Consider the following 18,410-nt stretch of genomic DNA (forward strand, 5'->3'; position numbering starts at 1 on the left):
AGCAGGGGAAGGCGGGAGCGGGGAGGGCGTGTGAGCGAGTGAGCCACAAGAAAAGGGAGCGCGCCCGCCGCCGCCGCCGCCGCCCTCCTCGGGAGAGAGGCTGGAGTGAGGCTGTGCGAAGCGCCGCATTTCAATGAGGACCGGCCGAGGCACATCCCTGCACTAGCGGCTGCCGCCGAGTCGCCCGCACTCCATCCGCTGCCGCCGCCCAGCTCCGGCCCCGCCGCCGCCGCCGCCGCCTCCGCCGCCCCGCAGCCCGGCCGCGCCCAGCCCGGCGAGGACAGCACCAGGAGGCGCCCCGAGCGCGGCCACAAAGACCCCCGGCGGCGTCTCTCCGCGGACCGGTGCGTGGTTTGCCTTCGCTGGGGAAGGGAGCCGAGGGGAGGGCCGGCCGCGGGCTCCGCCCGGGGCTCCGCAGCGCCCGCTCCTCCCGCAGCCGCGGGGCGCCGAGGGCCGGGCGGGCGCCCCCTCGGCCCGCCGCCGCCCCGCCCCGGCCGCCGTTCCTCGAAAGGCGCTGCCCTGCCCTGGCCGGCCCGGCCCCGGCCGGGGGCGGTGTGTGCGGGCGGCCCCGGGGCTGCTGGCACCTGCCTCTTTTGTCTGGTGCCACCGGGCTGAAAACGGGCGAGCGGGGTCCCCAGGCTTTTCGCCGCGTTGTTGGTGGAGCTGGAGAGCCGGGGCAGAGGAGCTGGGCGAGGTGTTTGTCATTGTCAGAACTGGCCGTGGAGCGAGGACCAAGTCTGCGCCCAGAAGGAGTGGCCGGGCCAGGCCTCTTATTGTGTGTGTGTGTGCTTTCCCGTGTGCGGGAGGGTGGTGTGTGCTTGAGGATGAGGCGATCGGTGCGTGGTGGGTGGCCGCAATGTGGGTGTTGCAAGTACCTTTGCAGGGTCTCAAGTTCCTTCGGGGACAGCGAGGCTGCCTCATGTACAGATTAGTACCTGCAGTGCTAAAAGCCTGCGGAGAAGAAATGGCATTTTCCTCCTCGTGGGAGCGCACGCACAACCCCGCAATGCCCCACAAAAGAGGCTGCTTTTGAAAACCAGGTTTGCTCGGAATCGCTGCTGGATTTGGCCAGGAGATGCTTGTAAGGAGATGGAGTAGATGAAAGGTTTCATTCAGACCGGCTTCCTCTCTCCGCACTTGTGAATGTGTGTCCAGATTATGGTGCACACGCGTTCAGTGGCTACACTGCAGGGTGTTCCGTGAATACGTTTTATGAATGTTTCTAAATATATCTCTTTTCGATGGGAAAGTAGGACAGCGTTTTAAGTATGAACTATCACAGAAATGCGGGTCAGAAAGGATTTTGAGGGAGGTTATATACAGGGACATTGTAAAAGATATGCACGCATCCTGTGCTATCTGTGTCCAGGGTGGTGCGTGCACTCTGAACGTGTGAGCCTCATACTCCATGCCTGTCCATCCACCTACATCCTAATCCCACTGGCAAAACGGGCCTTGGGGCCTCCAGATCCAGCATCTATTTAGATGTGGTAGCGTTTATGCCCAATTATTTCTTGGGGGGGGTGTGTGTCTGTGGAATCTCTAAAACAGGAACTCCTCTGCTCATCCAGAGAAGGATGAACACAGAGGTTCCTCAAAATGGTGAGAATTCCCACAGAGAACAATCGAAGACGCTGATTTCTTGGTCTGGCAGTGTTTATAGGAAAATCTCCGATAGAGCCAGGCCCAGTCTTCCCCACCCAAGTGTCTGTGCGCTCTGTGGCTAAGGCTCCTTTCTTGGTACCAGGACGCATGTGTGCCGAGGCCCTTAGTCACCTATGGTCTGTGAACACGTGGCTGTGCGCCTCAGCCGGCTTCCTAGCAGAAAGTGGGGACCTGTGGAAGCCCAGTGCATCTTCAAGGGCTCTCGGTTCAGATACATGACTAAGCCAATGGAATCGCTGAGCCAGGCAAGCAAAGGGAAAAACACCTATTTTGATGCCGCACATGATACCTGGAACATGAGGGTGTGTAGTGTGGTTTTTGACAGTCATTTCATGGCAGCTGTGGCCTTAGAATAATTTCACTTTGAATGTGGTTTTTCTTTGTCACCAACATCATTACCGACTTTTGGGCAGGCTCAGTGAAGGAAGGTAAAAGATGTGGTCCCTGCCCGGGTTGAACATATGATCTAGTTTGGGGAATTTTCAAAGAAAATAAAACAAAATCCACTTGTCTCTATTTTAAATTGATCTTTTTTGTTTTCTCACTTGGTGTGGAATTGTTGGTTCTAGAAGCCTGTCCCCTCAAGGGAATTCCAACAATTGCTGAATTATTTGGTCTTTGCAAATTATGAATCAGCATGAGCCCTTTGGAACTAGATTTGCACTCCGGTGGCACAATTGTTCCCTCCTTTGCTAAGGTCTGGCTTGTTTTCTTTCGGTTTGTATAGATTTGGGAGGAAGCCCATAGGGTTAGAAGAATGGGTATTACCTTTAAAATAAAGCAAAACCTTCAACAGCCAATCTGGCCTTTATAATTGATGGAGTTTGAAGAGCTTAGTGAGTTGGCACAGATACTCAAGTACTGGCGGTGTCATCCCCCAAAACACACACCCCTTTTGGAAGACAAAAGAGCTCCTTTTAAAAACAAATAAATAAAAAGCATAGGAGCAGTCAGATGTCATGGGCAACATATTGGTTCTGTTACTTGATTCATAGCTGTCTGAAGGATTGGATATCAACTGATAATTGTTTTGAATTTACCTAACTTCAAAATCAATGAAACCATTTCATACCTACCTATATACGGTATACTTTTTTTCTGGAAAGTGCAAATTGAGACTATTATTAGTTGTTAAGTGGCAGGAGGTAGTTTTCATGTTTGGAGGAAAAAAATACATTGAACTAATAATGCCTCCAGATTTACCTCTCACTCCTCTGCCCCCTCCCCCATCAGGGTCAACAGGTGACGACACTGGAGGCCTGGTGACCCTGCCTGGTCTCCCTACAGCAAGGTCTTCACCAGAGGTGAAGGTCACAGAGCTAGTTTGGAGTGAGGCTTTAAAAACCCTACTTTTCGAGCAAGGAGGGGCCAGTCTTGGGGGCGGGGGAAATGGGGCGCGGGCTAGGCCTCTAGGACACGGTGCTCGGTGCTCGGGTCTGAAAGGAGGGAGGGCCATCCTGAGAATCAGTTGGAGTAAAAATGGGTCCAAGTCCCATGGCCCTCAGTTACGACTTCGGGACCCTGGCATATCCTTACTCACCCTCAGTCACAATAATGTTACGTGCCTCTTTGGCTTGTCATGGGGTTTAGAAGAGAATTGTTAGCATGTTACACAACAATTGATCACTGCATAATAGTGTCAGGCACATTACAGACATTCAATAAACGTGAGCCTTTCCCACTTCATTCATTTCAGGCAGGCACAGGCTCTAGCCATGCATGAAGCTTTGGAGCATGAATTTTTAGCCACTCTGAGTGGATTAGAGGTCAGTTTACTGAGGGGAAGGAAAGGTCAAGGAGGCTTGGTGGTAACTTCAGTTGGTTTGGACTGACCCTCAGAAAGGCGACATCATCCTTGGGGTGGGATTTGGGGAGCACTCATAAGGTTCTTGTCCCCACTTTTCCATTTCCCTCATATTCTATTTCAACATGCCTGAATTTTGTCATTAAAACATCTTCCATTCAAATGCTGAGGCTTTCCCACTTTATAGATTGTCCTATTCAAACACAGATCCCCTGCAAGGGCCAACAGCACAAGCCTTTATCAACCCCTGAGCAAGGATGAGTTGATCCCAGAGGCAGCCTGCTGATGGCTGGGCTCCACAGAAAGTCAGATGGGGACGGTGGGGATGCAGGGGTCCCTTTCAGAAGGTCGCAAGGTGGAAATCAGGAGGGCTCACCAGGAGCCTACCTTACCAGAAGGGGGAGATCCTGTTCCTACCAGTTCTTTTTGTGACAGAGTTAGGAATGCAATAGCAGATTTTATTAATAAAAAACATTAATGCTTATCACAGGCTAGACCCTACCCTAAGTGCTTCATGCATGTTAACGTATTTAATAGCTAACATTGACTATGAAGTAGGTATCTTTCCCATGTGTGATGAAGGAAATCGAGGCTTAAAGAGATTGATCAAGTACATTTCTCAAGGTTACAAGTCTCATAAGGGGTCAAGTCAGGATCAACATCTTTAAGCCTGATGTCCTCAACCACAAAGACAGAGAGCCTTAGAGGAAGGAAGGCCAAGTGCTCCAAAGAGGAAGTAACTTCCATCCCTTCTGTTTCTTCTTGTTGCTGCTCTACTTCTTTTCCTTCTCCTTCTCTTCCTACCACCCCCCCCCCTTCCTCCTTGTTAAAATCCACCTCATCCGAAGCATTAAATGTAAATAAGCATTGTCAGTTATGGTGAATCCACCTTTAAAAAAATTTTTTTAATTGAATATGTTGGAAAATCTCTTTTAAGTTGGTCGAATCTACAGATTGATTCTATTTGCTCTCCGTCCGGCCACGAGGAGCACAAACACTGGGTGAAATGTTTACAGTCTGACTCTTAAATGCTCCCTGCCCTCTGGTTTCCTGGCCCACCACAACTGCTGTATCTTTAGCCCCATAGTGATAAGGAAGCCCATTTCCTACTCACCACCAGGATTAGCACAGGGCTCTGCAGGGAGCCTCAGAGTCTGGCAAAGCTGGGTCAGAGTTCTTGGTTCAGGCATTTCTCAACTGTATTACTTGGAGAGATTTTTCTGTGCCTCAGTTTCTTCATCTGTAAATAGGGTTAATAATACAATAATATTTTGAAGGTTTTTTTTTTTTTTGTGACTGTTGGAAATAAGAGCTGTTCAAAGCCTCCCATTGTAGGTGGTCAGTGCCTACAGCTGTATTCTCACATAGGTGGGGTTGGTTAATAAGCTGTTTCCTCTGGGTCGGCCTCCTCTATTTCTTCGTTCTTCTCTCCCGCCTTGATAACGCATATTAAACATATCATCAGTTACAGCAGTATCTCAGCCAGCTGCTCACAAGCCGCGATGTTAAAATAACATCAGTGTCCGCGTCTCTGCTTTTGTTTGTGTGCCTCCTAGATTCAGCTTGCACCCCGTCATGTCCTTCGGCAGAGACATGGAGCTGGAGCACTTCGATGAGCGGGATAAGGCGCAGAGATACAGCAGAGGGTCGCGGGTGAACGGGCTGCCCAGCCCCACGCACAGCGCCCACTGCAGCTTCTACCGAACCCGCACGCTGCAGACCCTCAGCTCCGAGAAGAAGGCCAAGAAAGTTCGTTTCTATCGAAACGGAGATCGATACTTCAAAGGGATTGTGTACGCCATCTCCCCAGACCGCTTCCGCTCTTTCGAGGCCCTGCTGGCAGATTTGACCCGAACTCTGTCGGATAACGTGAATTTGCCCCAGGGGGTGAGAACAATCTACACCATAGATGGGCTCAAGAAGATTTCCAGCCTGGACCAGCTGCTGGAAGGTGAGCGCTGCCAGTTAACTCCCGCGTGATCCTAGAGGGCGTGGTCTCAGTTCCCACACATCCATATTATGCTAGCCATCTCCCCACCCCCACCCGCTCATCTCTAAGAGGTAGCCTTCAGCCTTGTGGCTGAGATCCTTACTGTTTCACGTTTGAGAGTTCACTCTGCTGTACTGTAGTGTAAAAAGAAAAAAAAAAAAAACTAATGGTATTAGATCAGGTAGCTTATGATAATGGGCTAAAGGAAAAAGGGTCTTAATTCTACAATATTCTGTCTATTTGTTCTCACACCCAGGCTGCATTAATTTTAAAAGTCCATTTTTGTATCTTTAATCGCATAGTTCATATTCATTTCTAGCTGCAGATTGAACTTTTGCTATCACATGTCTGAAAGTACTTGAGCTGAGAATAACTAATGGAACATGAAATTTTAGAGTTGAAAGGATCCTTCGATAGGGATCAAACCTATTAATTTTATCACTGGAGAATGAGGCCCTGAAAATTCAAATGACATAGGTCTATGGTTATATGGTAAGATAGTGGTGATGCTGGACCAAAAATTAAGTTTGCTGGCCTTTCTTTCCAATATGATAAATGTAAATCTTAAACTTATTTTAAAATTTAACTAATTTTAAGTTGGAAGTTTTGCTATCTTTCTGTGGAATTTGAGAATATAAAGGAATTAATCTGTTTAGTTTATTTTTGTTAAGTTTAACTTAGGTTAACAGGCATTATCTATTTCAGACATTTCATGTGGAAATAGGACTGTTTGGGTCCACGGGTGAGGCCTGGTGTCTTGTGCGAGCAGAATCTTCTGGAATACACTTGTCTTAGGACCAACCCCGTTTGAGTGGGGTGTAAAGTCTCCAAATCACCTTAGAGATCATCAGAAGTGAAATGGCTTTGGGATTAAATTCATGCTGAGATAGAAACGAGGATAGCCAGTCCTCTTTGGAGAGTAGATTTTTCTAAGATCAAGGCCCCCAGGTCCCGATGAAGGAAGAGATGGTACAAAGGGGCCCAGGAAAGGAAGTTTGCAGTGTGGGGAGAGCTTGAAGTCACCCTGAGTCCATCTTCACTCTCCTGCTGTCTGTCTGGGTGCTGAGGGCTGCATGCCCTGACTGCACACAGGCAAGCCTCTCGTCCTCCTTTGCACCAGCGTTTGTATGGGATTCAAGGCTGAGAGCTTCTGTGTCTTTCTCCCATTTCCCTTCCCTTGATCCCTTGGCAGGGATGCCAGTCCAGTCACAGTTATGACTGCACTTGAGAGGGTGGGGAGGAGCCTGCATTTGGTGTGTTTATTTTGTGGGAATTCACATCTCTTTTCGATGGCTCGTCACCCTGCCAAGATGCCTGTAGATTTGGCCTTTTTCCTTCTATTCAGATGCTGGAACTTCCAGTAAATTAAAGGGGAAGAATGAACATAAACTGTTTCTCTATTAGCTTTGATTTTTGTGCCCTGTCCTTTTCACAACCTTGGAAAAATAGATAATAAGTAATTCGGTGTGATATACCAAGGAATCTGAATAAAGATTAAGTGCAGCGTCAGGTACATGACTGACAGTCCCTCAACCATCCCTTTGAGGGCTGATGGTGTTGTAGGGAAAATATGCCAGGATCTCAGAGCAATTCTAAGACAGCTGGGGCTTGGCGCCCTCTCTTCTAGAATCACTTGTGCAACATTTACGGGAGAGAAAACATCTTTAGTCAGTTTCTTACCCAAAATCGATCTTTACTCAGAAGTGGCAGAGATATTCCCATGATTCCCGTCCACCAAGGAGAGGGAGTGAGAGGTGGGAGATGACAGTACTTTATATTCAGAGAACAGCAAAATCATGGCATGCTTGTCACCATCTTTGTCAGTTTTTTAACACAAAAGAACACCTGCTGAGAGAGACTGCTGTCCTGACTGAGGATAATACTGATGGCTCACAGTTACTGAGTGTGCATCTTGCATATAGAAACACATTTCATTCTCACAGTGATCCTAGGAGGTAGGTACTGTTATCATCTACACAGTAGGATGAGAAAAGTGAGGCACAGTGTGGTTAAGTGATCTGCCCAGAGTCACACAGCAAGAAACGGTAGTTAGAATTTAAACCCAGGAAGGCTGGTGCCAGAGCTTGAGCCAGTAACTGCCTCAAATAAGATACTGAGTAGGGTGTTCTTAGTGGCTTTTTAAAATTAAAGTATAGTTAGTTGATTTACAATGCTATCTTGGTTTCAGGTGTGCAGCAAAGTGATTCAGTTTTGTGTGTGTGTGTGTGTACTTAGTGGCTTTTAAATGAAATCTTACTGTATTAGCTTCTTCTTGAAGACAAATGTCTCTGACCTTGACTTAACTCCGAGAGTGACAGATACTGCTCCTAGAAAGACTTTAATATTTTCGTTTGCCTGCAAACACTTTTCTCCTCAGTCAGTATGAAGTAATTGCAGGTTGAATATTCTGATGTCAAAAAATTCCTTTTTGGGAAAAAATACCTTTTTTCTGATTCAATGAAGGGTAACTTCAGTAAAGTAGGTATGTTCCCTTATTGCCTGCATTTAAATTTTTTTTTTCAGTTTCAACAGATTTTTTTTTCACTTCTAACACTGATGATTAGCATGCAGCTGCACTTAGTGTTGAAATAGCTGGGAATTCATTTAGATTTGCCTCTCTGTCAATTATGTTTTTGCTTAGTCTGATAAAATGCAAACCGTTGCTTCATATTCATCATTAGGTTCATGGCTCCCACTTTACATACTAATTTTATGTAAACGTCAGTGCATGTTATTAGCTTCTCATTTCCCCTTCCAATATGATGATGTTTGAGTTTTAAATTAAATCCTTTTAGTGTGTGCAGTGGCAAGTATATTTAACTTGAAATTGTTTTTTGTAGGTTTGTTCTTTCTCACTTATCTCAGACTAGAAATTCTGACAATGACATTTGTGAGTTTATTTATAATGGCCTCATGGTCCTTTGCTCTGTTGTATTATTACAATGCACAGACTATTAGATTTGGCTTAAAAATGTTGCTAGAGCTGGCTCTTAGCCTGAAGTAAAAAATGTATGAGAGAGTGTGTGGATGTGTGGACGTACGCATGATTGTATGTGTGTCTGTGCATGTGTGTCTGTAAACACACATGCACACATATATGCTTGAAAATGGATAATGGATGATACTCTTGTTTGCATCCAAAATGGCCTTTATATGTTTAAAAAAAATCATGATGCTTAATAAGGAAAGTTGAATTGCAAGCCTATTTCTGCAAGTGATTCACCTTGAGACTTGGCCTCATTTTCCCAATATTGCCTCTTTTTACCCAGTTTTACACTGTTTGTATTCTGCTGTAGGTATGCAGAGGTTGTGAGGATAGATGAAGGGGTAACATTTAGAACCTTTGAACTCTTAGATGAAAGCTGTAATATAAATCCCGAGCACCGACTGACTGATTGATTTTTCTTTGTCAGATGCTCAAGCATCAGTGATGTGTGTGGAGGACTAGGCATTCCCCTCCCCCACGCTTTTGAACAGACTTTTATTTTTAGTACAATTGTAGGTTGGCGGCAAAATTGAGCAGAAAGTACAGAGATTTTCCATCTACCCCCTGCCCCCTACGGATGAGCAGCCTCTTCCATTATCACCAGAGGGGTACGTTTGTTACAATCCATGAACCTCCATTGACACATCATTATCACTCCAAGCCCATAGTTTACATTAGGGCTCACTCTTGGTGTTGTACGTTCTGTGGATGTGGACAAAGGTATAATGACGTGTATCATACATAATAAGGCAGTTTCACTGCCCTAAAAATCCTTTGTGCTCTGCCTGTTCATCCCTCCTTGCTCCTAAACCCTGACAACCACTGATCTCTGTACTGTCTCAGATAGGCATTCTTTTAACATCATGTGCGAATGTAGCTGTGAGAGGACCAGAGCATTTCCTTTGAGCATCAGTATAAAAACTACGCAAGTCTGTTATCTTCTGGACAGAAATACGTTAACCTGTACCTGAGGTCTTGTTGCAGGAGAAACAAATCCCTCTTCTCAGCTCCAGCGCACGCAGTGACACCCCTCCTCTCACCACTGTGGACACTGCCTGACGCTGGAGCCCCAGTGCAAGGGCTTTTCCCAAATCCCCATCCAAATCACCCGCTCAGGAATAAACCCACACGTCACCCCTCGGTTAGGGAATCTCTCTCCAGCCGTGATTTCCAGGTCACCCAGCTCTACAGGCAGTTTTCCTTACCCCTGACGTGGTGTTATCTACTTTTTTCCCCCCTCTAATTCACTGCAGAGAGAATTAGAGAGAGAGGAGCATAGAGGAAGCTATGCCTCTCTCTGCTGTGTTAAATTTTTTAAATTAAGTTTTGAATCGCTGTAAAACATGCCTCTCCAAAACTCTCCTGTGGCCAACAGTTTACTAGTTTTTTGAGTTTCCATCCCCTCGGAGATACCCATGCATGTTAAGATATAAAAGGGGATGGGAAGGGATAAATTGGGAGTTCAAAATTTGCACCTCTTGGGGAGTGATGGAAACGATAGGTATCTTGATTTTGGTGGTGGGTTCACAGGTATATACACCTATCAAACTTCATCAGATTGTACATCTGAAATATATGTGGTTTACTGTACAGAAATTACACCACAATAAAGTTGTTTAAAAATTTTTTAAAAAAAGAATATACATGTCTTTTGCCCTTCAGTTACCATACTGTGCTCGCAGTTCAGCACCATGCTCTGTGCACTTAACAGTGTATCATAACACAAGTCTGGAACCACTGCGATCTTTTTACTGGCTTCATAGTATCCCTTTATACCATAATTTATTTAACCAGTCTTTTACTGATGTACCTTTAGGTTGTGTCCAGTCCTCTGTTACTAGAAACAGTTTTTCAGGGAATATCCTTGGATGTACATTCTCTAATCATGCACGAGAGTATCTGTAGGATAAATTCCTAGAAGTAATATTGCTGGATGGAGAGGTACAGGCGTTACATTTTTAAGAGCTAATGCAAAATCCCTCTTCGTGGAAGTGGTACCAGTTGATACTCCCATCAGTGATGTACGAGAGTGGCTGTTTTTCTACAAGACAACATGTTACCAAATGTTTTGTCACTTGCCAATCTGTTAGGAAAAGAAAAACATGGATCCTCTTATAGCTTTAATTTTCATCTTTCCATATGTATTGTTTCTTCATAGCTTTTGACCATTTTTCTATCCAGTTGGGGTCTTTTTTTTGATTGACTTGTAGGATTTTTTTTCTTTTAAAGAAATTAGCCTTTGTGATACTAATTTCAGATTTTCTTTTTTTCCAGGTTGTCCTTTAGTGACTTTGGTTATTGTGTGGTGTTTTTTTGCCATGCAGACCTACAAACAGTTTATATAATCAAATGAATCAGTCTATTCATTTATGGCTTGATTTTCATGACTCTTGGGTTCTGTGTTCTCTGAGATTATAAAATTGTTGCTCTCTTTCTTCTAGTATTTTTATGTTTTCATTAAAAATATTCAAATGGAAGTTGTATTAGTGTAATATGTGAGGTAGGGAATTCAGTTTTATTTTTTTCCAGGCTACCTGCCTCATTTTCAAAAGTTTTTATTTTAAAATTAATTTGGACATAATGAAAGTGTCACAAAGATAGAAAGTGTCATATACCCCCCTTTTCTAATGGTGGTTCTGGGGACTGAACCCAGGACCTAGCGCATGCTAAGCACATGCACTGAGCTATTACTGCTCCCCTACTCCCTTGCCAGGATACTCTTGACCCAGCTTCCCATGAGGGAACATCTTACACACTATGGTACAATTATCAAAAGTAAAAACGGACTTGAGAACAATTCTAACAACTAAACTAGATGCTTTATTTAGCTTTCATCAATTTCTCTACTAATGGCTTTTTTTTTTTTTTTTTTGGTTCCAGGATCACACATTGCATTTAGCTGTCCTGTGTCCTTCATGTCCTGCAAGCTGTGACAGTTCTTGAGTTTTCCTTTGTCTTTAATGACTTGACAGTGGAAGAGTACTGGCCAGTTATTTTGTAGAATGTCCTTCAGCCTGGGGTCACCCAGTGATTAGGTTGAAGTTCTGCATTTGTGGCAGGGATTCTACGGAAGGAAGTTGTATCCTTCTCAGGGCATCATTTCAGGGGCACGTGGTGTTGCCGTGTCCTGCTGCTGGGGACGGTAATCGTGAGGAAGTGCCTGCCAATTATCTTCACTCTAAAGTTACTCTTTTTCCCTTTGTAGTTGATGAATATTTGGGGGAGGAACTTTGAGGCTATGTAAATATCTTGTTTGTTCTTAAACTTTTGCCCATGAATTTTTGCACGTCTTGGTGAATTTTGCCTGTAGCAGTGTTTTTTTTTTAAGGTGTTCAAATGATCATTTTCTGTTTTACTCTTTACTTGCCTCACCTTTAAACACAGGTCCCTCCACTTTCCTGTCTTTGGTTCATCTACGATGACGTCATCAACCCCATTGTTTTAAGCACTCTTTTAAGGCCAACTGGTCCCACCCAAATCAGACCTTCCTTCAGCACTGCAGCCTCCAGGATGTACCCACCCTGTACTTTAATCCCAAGTCCTTTCAGACTCAGCACGTGTAAACGTGAACCCATTCTGGGACGTTGCCCACAGTCCACGCCTCTTCTCACCTCTGGATCTGGTTAAATGGAGTCAACCATCTCCTTTAACATCACCCTTGACTTTTCTTTCTCTTCATCCCATGAATCTAAGCTGTCACCAGATGCTGTTGATTCTGCTTCAGGCATTTCTTCAGTTTGTTCCCTCTTCTCTGTTATTGTAATTTTCAAGTTCTCAATACTATTTAAACATTTTTTTTTTCGTTTTTTACTGAAGGATTGACACATGTTTATACAGTGAGCATTACAGAAAAATTTGAAAAATGCAAAAAAGCTGAAGATAATAAAATAATATAATAGCTCCTCATATTCCTGCCACTTGACTCTTGCCATCTCTTCCCTGTGCTATGTAGGCTTTTAAGAGAAAAATACACATCTTATTTTTGTTTTTCCCTTTTCTTTTTATAGACTCTACATTTGCCTGTGCTTTACATACTCATTACAGCCCCTTTTACAGCAGGTGCTTTAGACACGTGGGCCCCCTATAATGGTCTTCAACCCAGTTTTCCTGCCTATAAAGCAGGCCACCGACAAACCATTTTGTGCTGCACTTTGCTCTCCTGTTTACACCTGGAATACAACCCAGTCTTTACTGTGTTTCTGTCAGTGGTCCTGCTCCTGCCCCTTCCTTGTTCTGGCTTGTCTCCCATTACTGGGCTCAGCAGCTCTCTTTCCTTGTGCTCCCCCGCCTCCCAGTGTCCCTTCTGTCTTTGAGTAGGGGAAGGTGGGTGCCCTCTTGAGGGTGCCTGGTGTCAGGCTGAAGTCATGGCTCTGTAGTCAGACCACCTACATTTGAATGCTGGTTCCACCTGTGCCAGCTGGGTGGCCTTGGCAAAACCACCTAACTCCCTGTGCCTCGGTGTGCCTGTGAGAAAAGGTGTATTTATACTTAGCTGGTAGAATTGTGGTGAGGATTACAGGCGACATGGCGTGGCTCATTTCCATGGTTCCAGGCACCTGGTTTCTCCCAGTTCCCTTCAGTGGCTCCTCCACCTCTGGGCACTCTTTAAGCACTGGCGTTGCCCTGGATTTCATCTTGTCCAGCTGGATGGGGTCTCTCTGATCCGTTTATCCGTTCCCATAGCTGCAGCTACCACGTGCATCTCCTTCTCATCCTCTAGACCTGTATTTCTAACTGCTGGCTGGAAATTTCCATCTGGTTGGCTCCTAGGAACTTCAAGTTCGATATGTGCACAACCAAATTAATTTCCTTCCTTACCATCTAATCCAAACGGGTGTTTGGATTGATTTTTGATTTTTGTGATATGTGGGAAGTTGGCCAAAATAAAATTTCAGTGCGCCATCATTTCATTGTTGTCATTGGCTCATATTCCCATGAGCCCCACATCTAGTCAGTTGCCAAATCTGCAATCCAGTCAACTGATTCTGCCTGCTAAGTACTCCTCAGAGCATCCGTTCCTCTCTGTTCCTGTTGCAGATGTGTGAGGGTCAGTTCTCCCTCTCCCCTCCTGGATTATTAGAATAGCTTTTAAAATAGTATCTTGACTTTTGTCTCCCCAGGTCATACCTTCAGCCCTTCCTTCACTCCACGGCTAGTGTGGTCTTTCTAAAACCCGGTTCTGATCATGCATAAAAACTTTGATTTTGTAGCCTACCCTAGTCTTGCTCTAACTTATGTGTCCTTGGAACCATTTCCGTTTTATTTTTTGAGAAATAATACTGAAACATAATAGTATCATACAGACTCCCCCTTTACTGTACTGTTTAGTAGAGCGTATTATTTTATTTTTTTCTGAAATGCTGTCCTCTTCTGCTAATGAAAACCTTACCCTCGCTTCCAGGGCCAGCGTGAATTCCATTTCTTCTTCATCGATTGTGCAGTGGAAAGTGGGAAATGATTTTTTTTTTCCTCTCTGGATTAGGACTTCCTGGACCACTTAGTTAGCAAAGATCACTTATTGTCTTGTGGTGGAATCTTTCCAAATGCGCATCTTGCTTTCTAAGCTCTTTGAAGACAAGCTCATGACTTAGGAGTCTTTTTAGGTATTATACCCATTCTTGAGAATTTAGGAGGTTGTTTAAAATGTTTAGGTTTCACAGCTAGTGCTGTTTGTACTTGTTGCAGTTTTGTTATTTGTTGTTCTGTTATTTCCTTAGGGAAATTTTTTTAGCAATGAGAAGAAATTTTCATGGCTCCAAATAGTTTGCTGTGTTGCTTTCCAAAAAGGTTGGTGTCAGTTTATGATGTCCCTAGTGGCATTTTTATTCTATTTTAGTACCTTGTATTTTTGTAAATTAGAATAAGCTTCACACATTATATTAACACACTGTTGTATTATAGCTCCTCAGTCTGTTTTCCTCTTTTAATTTTAGTTTCTCTGGTTTTCAATTATAGCAGTCTTAAATTAAAAAAAATTTGGATCCCTTGATTTTTTTCTTCATCTTATCTTTCTGTTGCTTTAAATTTGACTTGACATTTTCCGTAGGCCTAACATAGACTTTCAGATTTTATTTTCAGTAAGCTTTTTTAAAATGTACTATTATATTATAAAAGACTTCCATGGAAGAATGATCCATATGTGCCTTTGGGAATCTTTTTTCTTGCCTTTCATAGCACTATCAAAATCATCTTAAACTAGCGCCTCCCAGGTAGATTATGAAATATTGCTGCATATCTCTGCGATGGGCTCATAAAATACAATATCCAGAAGGCACTTTATGATTTTTATTCCACCAATGGTATCTTTCATGTAATTAAACTCAGTTTAGTTTCAGAAGTTTCAATATATGTTTGAATATTTCCCAACTTTTACTGTAACTCTCAAATAGTGAATTTTCATTTCCAGAGTTTTCAGTAAGAAAGTTTATACTCTGGAAAAAATGAAACACAACACTCAAAGCCCTCCCTTAAGATACGTTTGAACATGCCACACTTGGAGCTTAAAGGAATCCTAAAGGAGGTGACAGCCAGCTTTAATAATATGAAGAGTGGAGATTAGCTCATTTTCAGACTGAAGACGGGTGATGTTGTAGCTGGAATTTATAAGTCACGACCCTTAGCCAATGAAGAACCTCCAGCAATCAGGACAAACGTCTGCTGTCTCCTCATGTGGGAGCTTGTGGAGGAATACCTTCCAGCTGACTCAACACAGGCTTTGTCAACCAGGGAGCTGGTACCATGTTATTGGAAGTTCTCCATAGTGACTTTCTGTTAAGTGGAAATCCTCTAATTTCATAATGGGAGCCAATGGCCAAGTGGCATTAATTTTACAGATTTTCTTTACTAGTAAACTTTGTTAGAGAACATTTATTTCCATACTTTGAAGAATAACAGCAAGTACGATCATTTAAAAATGTATATGCGATTTTTTGAGAACAAAACAGGGAATTTTCACTACCTTTAAAATAATCTAATATGCTTACACAGAAATTATTCTATTTTCCAAAGTCCCCCAAAATACCTAAGTCTTTTAGGGAAAAATTACTCTATTCTGATATTTTAGGAGGTATTGGTTGGATCCAGACATAATTTCATGCTTCAATTTCCTTACCTTTTTTTGGTTTTAATTGTTTTTTTTTCTCTTTTTGCTTAACGGCAAATATTAGTGGGGTTTTTGGCTTTTGTAAATCCCACAGCAATTCAGACAGGTGCTGTTTCTGCAGTTCTTGCTATTCGTTGGGGTGTCTTTGATACCCAGAGTATTAAATTTCAAGTTAAGGGTCAGTCTAACACAAAGTTTTTGGCTCTGATAAACTGGAATAAAGCTGACAGTATGATAACCAACCAGCAAGTCATTATCTTTAGTAATTTCCAGTTCCACCTCTAAATAGATTTTTATATCATTTTCTTTAAACCGTCTGTGATCTTCGCTATCTTGCCATTGTTGTTTAATTTCACCCACAGTAAACAACCCAAAACTTTCAAAGCAAGTTTTGGGCTATTTTGCTCAAATATACTTTGACTTAAGTACAGTAACTTATTTCATTGTGGTAGTAGAAATTATACCAAAAAACTCTGGGATGGCTTAGCGTGTATTGGAAGCACGGATGGTAATGAGAAGCTTTACTTTATCTGGCTACTTTCAAATGGCCTTTCAAGCACATACCTCACGTCCAGTCTTGAATGCCACCTACTGATGATTCTCTGATCAAGAATATAACCTGTCTCTTAAGTCTCTGCTCAGCTAAGGAAGAAATTAAACCCTGACTATCCAGAGCCATTTGACCAGATCGAGACTATGTATTTTTCCCATTCAGAACCATTACCTTTGTTAATTTACAGTTATCGATGACATGAACACATTCATTGAAAAGCGAATTTTTACAAAAATCACAAAACACAATCAACTTTAATATAACTGCATTAAGACTGGCTGCATCTCTAGGGATGGGGAGGAGTTTAGAATTATGATTGAAATAAAAGGAGTCAAAATGTGGATCAGATAGACAATGTAAATATATTTGCACAGCTTAATAAGCTTGTTAACGTACGGAAACCATCTTGGATTTTCCTGAATTCCTGAATAGTGTAATAGATTCTAAATGACAGCACTGCATGGTGTGTGGTCTTGGCTTCGGTGGCCAGCTCCTTCCTCTCCCTTGAGCTGTCACTTTCCTCTTAACACAACATTATCTTTTTTGGAGCCTCACACTCTTCCCCAGGATTCTCTTCCAGTCTTTGAATCCGACAAATGAGGCAGAGGAGCCTCAAAGTGACAGCACTGATTAAACACAAGTTTTCTCTCCTTGTTGTTGCTGGAACCAAGCCCACGTCACCCTCTCAAAGTTGTCATCCTTTTGGAAGTTTTCAGTGTGCTTTGTCTAAGAAGATGTGGAAAAGAGTGTTTATTTTCTCTTTCAACAAACCCATTCCATACTGTTACACGAGTACTTTAAAATTCTTCCCTTTTAAAATTATTTTATTCTTAAAGTTAAAAAGTTTCCTTTGTGGAAGCACAAACCGCTCCATGTTTTTGTTTTGATGCTAATTATTAGCTTAGTATATAAAATGACAAACAGACAATTGCCTATCTCCGATTAGCACAGAATTCTGACAAAGACTGGTTCTGCCAGCTAAATTATGGCCCGTATGTCTTGTTGGGGAATGCTTGGAGCATCCTCGCATTGAGAGGGATCCCAAGTTGTGTCTACTGATAACCGTGTAGTTAGAAGTAATGATCGCCTTACAGTATAATACCTACGTCCTGCACAATCCGGGTCATTGCAGCCTCGGATGGTTTTCACTTGTGTTGCAATTTTGCATTTGAGATCACTTGCTCTCTGCTATCTAATCTGATCATCAAAAAACTTGGTGAGATGAAAGTGAACACTGGCATTAGCCTTCATCCAGTGCGAATCAACGACCACTGAGAATACGAGGGGACTTGACTGAGTCCCGTGCTGACAGGCCAAGTCTCGAGCCCAGAGTTCCAGTTCCCTTCCCACCATCACATTCACACTGTCTTTCCACAAAGCCTTCAGAAACACCCTTCTTGTTGTGGCCCTGTGGGTGTGTTTTTAAGAGCCACACGCATCTTGAGAAAAGCATAGTTGGAACCAATAACAGTCTGCTAAGTGAATAGAAAGGGGGTTTCCTGAATTTGTACTATTTGTACCACTTCTACTGAGACATAATGTATGAAACACACGTTGGAGCGTGTTTTGAAAACATTGGCTGAGTATTTGATAACGTGTTAAGTGTGCTTTTCTATTTTTGAAACCCTGGTTCACTTATTTTTATGTGAATACCTGTTCCATGGCCTTGGGTGCTTGCACTGTTAATTTAAAAATAGGACAAGGATTTAGATAAAAGTAAATGGGCTAGGATTAGTCCTAGGCCACTTTACCTGCAATTATGAAGGCTTTTTAGCATTTTTGCCTATTCCTGGTTATAGACTTACTAGCACAGAAAAAAGCCATTACGAAATCTTTAATTTCAAAATGCTTTGACCTAACTTTTTGAAGGATCAGTCATTTTATAATTTGTCATCGTTTGGTACATATGTTACTTTCTTTTTTATGTGGTCCACATCTATTTAATTGTCTATCTTCATTAAACGATTCTCTGTTAAGGAGTCACTTTTAAAATAAACATTTAGTTTTATATGTTTATTTTCTTTTTTCAGCCTTATTGGGATATAACTGATAAATAAAATTGTAAGACACTTATAGTGTACCTTAAAATGATTTTACATATATATAGTATATATATGAAGGATTCCCCCTATCTAGTTAATACATTTGTCATCTCAAATATTTATCTTTTTTCCCTTTTATTTGGTGAGAACATTCAAGTTCTGTTCTCTTAGCGAATTTCAGTTGTACAGTGTTACCAACTGCAGTCACTATGCCAAACATTAGATCCTCAGATCTTATTCCTCTTATATAATTACATTTATTTTGAAG

General features: G+C 42.7%; 1 protein-coding gene across 5 annotated transcripts in view; it reads left to right on the top strand.

Annotated features, from left to right (window-relative positions):
* The first annotated feature begins 74 nt into the window (after positions 1–74).
* Positions 75–18,410, top strand: part of DCLK1 (doublecortin like kinase 1) — a 295,805-nt gene continuing 277,469 nt past the window's right edge. For 2 of the 5 annotated variants that reach the window (XM_031465883.2, XM_031465884.2), the window contains exons 1-2: positions 87–344; positions 5,026–5,420. In XM_031465883.2, the coding sequence (XP_031321743.1) occupies positions 5,045–5,420 (376 nt within the window). In that variant the 5' untranslated portion in view covers positions 87–344; positions 5,026–5,044. Of the gene's footprint in view, positions 345–5,025; positions 5,421–18,410 lie in introns of all 5 variants that reach the window. The other 3 variants (XM_031465886.2, XM_031465885.2, XM_031465882.2) reach the window with 3 other exon arrangements.

Source organism: Camelus dromedarius, chromosome 13 (genome assembly GCF_036321535.1).
Source record: "Camelus dromedarius isolate mCamDro1 chromosome 13, mCamDro1.pat, whole genome shotgun sequence".
NCBI classification, from domain to species: Eukaryota; Metazoa; Chordata; class Mammalia; order Artiodactyla; family Camelidae; genus Camelus; species Camelus dromedarius.